Genomic DNA, 2421 nt, shown 5'->3' on the forward strand with positions numbered 1-2421 from the left:
TTAACCCAAAAAATAATAACTATGGTTAGATCACCCGTGGATCAACTTCGAGCAGCGGGGATTGCCTTTTCCACCGGCCATTGGATATCGAACACAAAACATGCAGAATTAACCAAGTAAACGTTAATGGATCTCTCTCTCTCTCTCTCTCTCTCTCTCTCTCTCTCTCTCTCTCTCTCTCTCTCTCTCTCTCTGTGTGTGTGTGTGTGTGTGTGTGTGTGTGTGTGTGTGTGTGTGTGTGTGTGTATCAGAGAGAGAGAGAGAGAGGGGGGGGGTAGAGAGAGAGGGGAGGTAGAGAGATTATTTCAAATATCTACTGCCGGGTATGAAAGTTATTGTTGACCGAGGTAAAGTGTAAAACTCCGTCCTTGCAAGTTAAGTTGCAATCTGTTGTTGCATTTTGTTTTGTTGTAACGTTCCTTTTTGATGCACTGTGAAAGCCACTGAAGTTTGTTTTTGGAATGGAGATATATTCTTGCGGAAAACACAAAACATGCAGAATTAACCAAGCTTACGTTAACCTCTACCCCCCCCCCCCCTCTCTCTTTCTGTGTGTGTGTGTGTGTGTGCGTGTGTGTGTGTGTGTGTGTGTGTGTGTGTGTGTGTGTGTGTGTGTGTGTGTGTGTGTGTCAGAGAGAGAGAGAGAGAGATTATTTCAAATATCTACTGTCGGGTATTTGTTATTGTTGACCAAGGTGAAGTGTAAACATCCGTCCTTGGAAGTTAAGTTGCAATCTGTTGTTGCATTTTGTTTTGTTGTAACGTTCCTTTTTTGATGCATCGTGAAAGCCACTGAAGTTTGTTTTTGGAATCGAGATGTATTCTTGTGCTTCTCTTAGAGTGCACACGGAGATATCATAGAGGAATTTCTATTGATGGCTTAGGAATTTGCCTTTCTTTTTTACTTTTTCCAGACAGTACTTATTTTCAGCTGAAAGAGAAAATATACCTTCCACGACCATTGCTCCACATGCACAGGTGGGCCGTTAGCAAATGGTCGTATCTTTGCGTTATAGTGTAAACAAAACGAGGATGCTTTACCAAGTGTACTAGTATCTGGTTGGGGTTACCTGTATACATCTGTCTGTGCTACTTCTTAATGCGAGAGCACAATTACGCCATAATTCGCTGAGATGGTAGTTATCACAAATAGGAATACCTGGTGGAAGCTGTATCAGGCCATCAAGGTAGCATGTGGGCCACAGGAGAACGTCTAAGCAAAGATACAAAGATATAGATAGACAAAGGAAGATGAAGGCAGAATGGGATGAACAGATAGATATAGAAATATACATACACACACACAGAAAGAGAGAGGGAGGGGGGGGGGGAGGGAGGCAGTTTTATTCTTAAAAGGATGAAAAGAAATGTAAACGAGAAACTTCATTTTTATTTCCTGACAATGTTTTTTCTTTCTTTCTTTTGGATTAACAGCCAGCAATAAGGACGATAAACTGCAATCTGAAAGGGCAAGACCTTTTCATTCATATATTTTTTTTCAACAGGCTTATATGATCAGACGTCTGTGCACTGGGCTGCTGGAGCGGCGAGTCTGTAATTCTGTAAAAATAGGGAAAGAAATGATATATGAGTACACATTTAAAAGCATCGACTAGAAGTTTTACTGCAAATATGTATCTTTCTGGATAGACATGAATTATAAGTGAAGTTTATTCTAATACATCTGAACATTTTATTCCTATATCATAAACATAGGGAAACGCGCACGCGCACGCGCACGCGCGCGCACACACACACACACACACACACACACACACACACACACACACACACACACACACACACACACACACACACCTTATTGACGTAATCCAATCGTTTCGAGGTGGATAATAATTCCTTTATGTATTCGTCTCTTTTAAGGACATTAACTATTAAGTATAGACATGAGATTTTTCCATTTATGACAGGAAAGATAAACTCAAAATAAAGGTAAACAAAACGGTTAAAGAGTCTCCTTGATAATACCTACCGTGCTTACAGCAAATTCAGGCTGGTAGTAGTCGTAGACCACAACAACGCCCGGTTTGGCGTCCTCGACCTCCAGCTCACGAACCACACCGAAGTCCGCGCACGCCTCCTCAGCCGAGAGTCCGACGATGTAGAGGATTACTTTGTTGCCCTTGATGTCGTACTTGGTGAAGACACTGTTCTTGCTTTTGAGAAGGGCTTCGAGGTCCTCCTTATATGGAGTGTAACCCGATACGAGGGTGATCTCAACGGCGACCATGTTGGACTGCCTGTTCGGGAGGTAACTCGTGCAGACGTTGATGTGGCTGCTGTTTGAGTTGCAAGTATTGTTGGAGTCTGTTCTAACAGCCAGGCTGAAGTTATTGCTGTTGTAATGTTCCATCACATTGTACTGGACAACTCCCTGGTCGTAGGAAAGGAAATATTTAA

At 42.3% G+C, this 2421-nt stretch overlaps 1 protein-coding gene across 1 annotated transcript in view; it reads right to left on the reverse strand.

Annotated features, from left to right (window-relative positions):
• Positions 1-1375: 1375 nt before the first annotated feature.
• LOC113818660 (pregnancy zone protein) overlaps positions 1376-2421 on the reverse strand; it is a 31605-nt gene continuing 30559 nt past the window's right edge. The window contains exons 12-13 of the mRNA XM_070143917.1: positions 1994-2395; positions 1376-1560 (exon numbers count right to left, since the gene is read on the reverse strand). Of these exons, the coding sequence (XP_070000018.1) occupies positions 1516-1560; positions 1994-2395 (447 nt within the window). The 3' untranslated portion in view covers positions 1376-1515. The remainder of the gene's footprint in view (positions 1561-1993; positions 2396-2421) is intronic.

This window comes from Penaeus vannamei, chromosome 31 (assembly GCF_042767895.1).
Source record: "Penaeus vannamei isolate JL-2024 chromosome 31, ASM4276789v1, whole genome shotgun sequence".
Classification (NCBI taxonomy): Eukaryota; Metazoa; Arthropoda; class Malacostraca; order Decapoda; family Penaeidae; genus Penaeus; species Penaeus vannamei.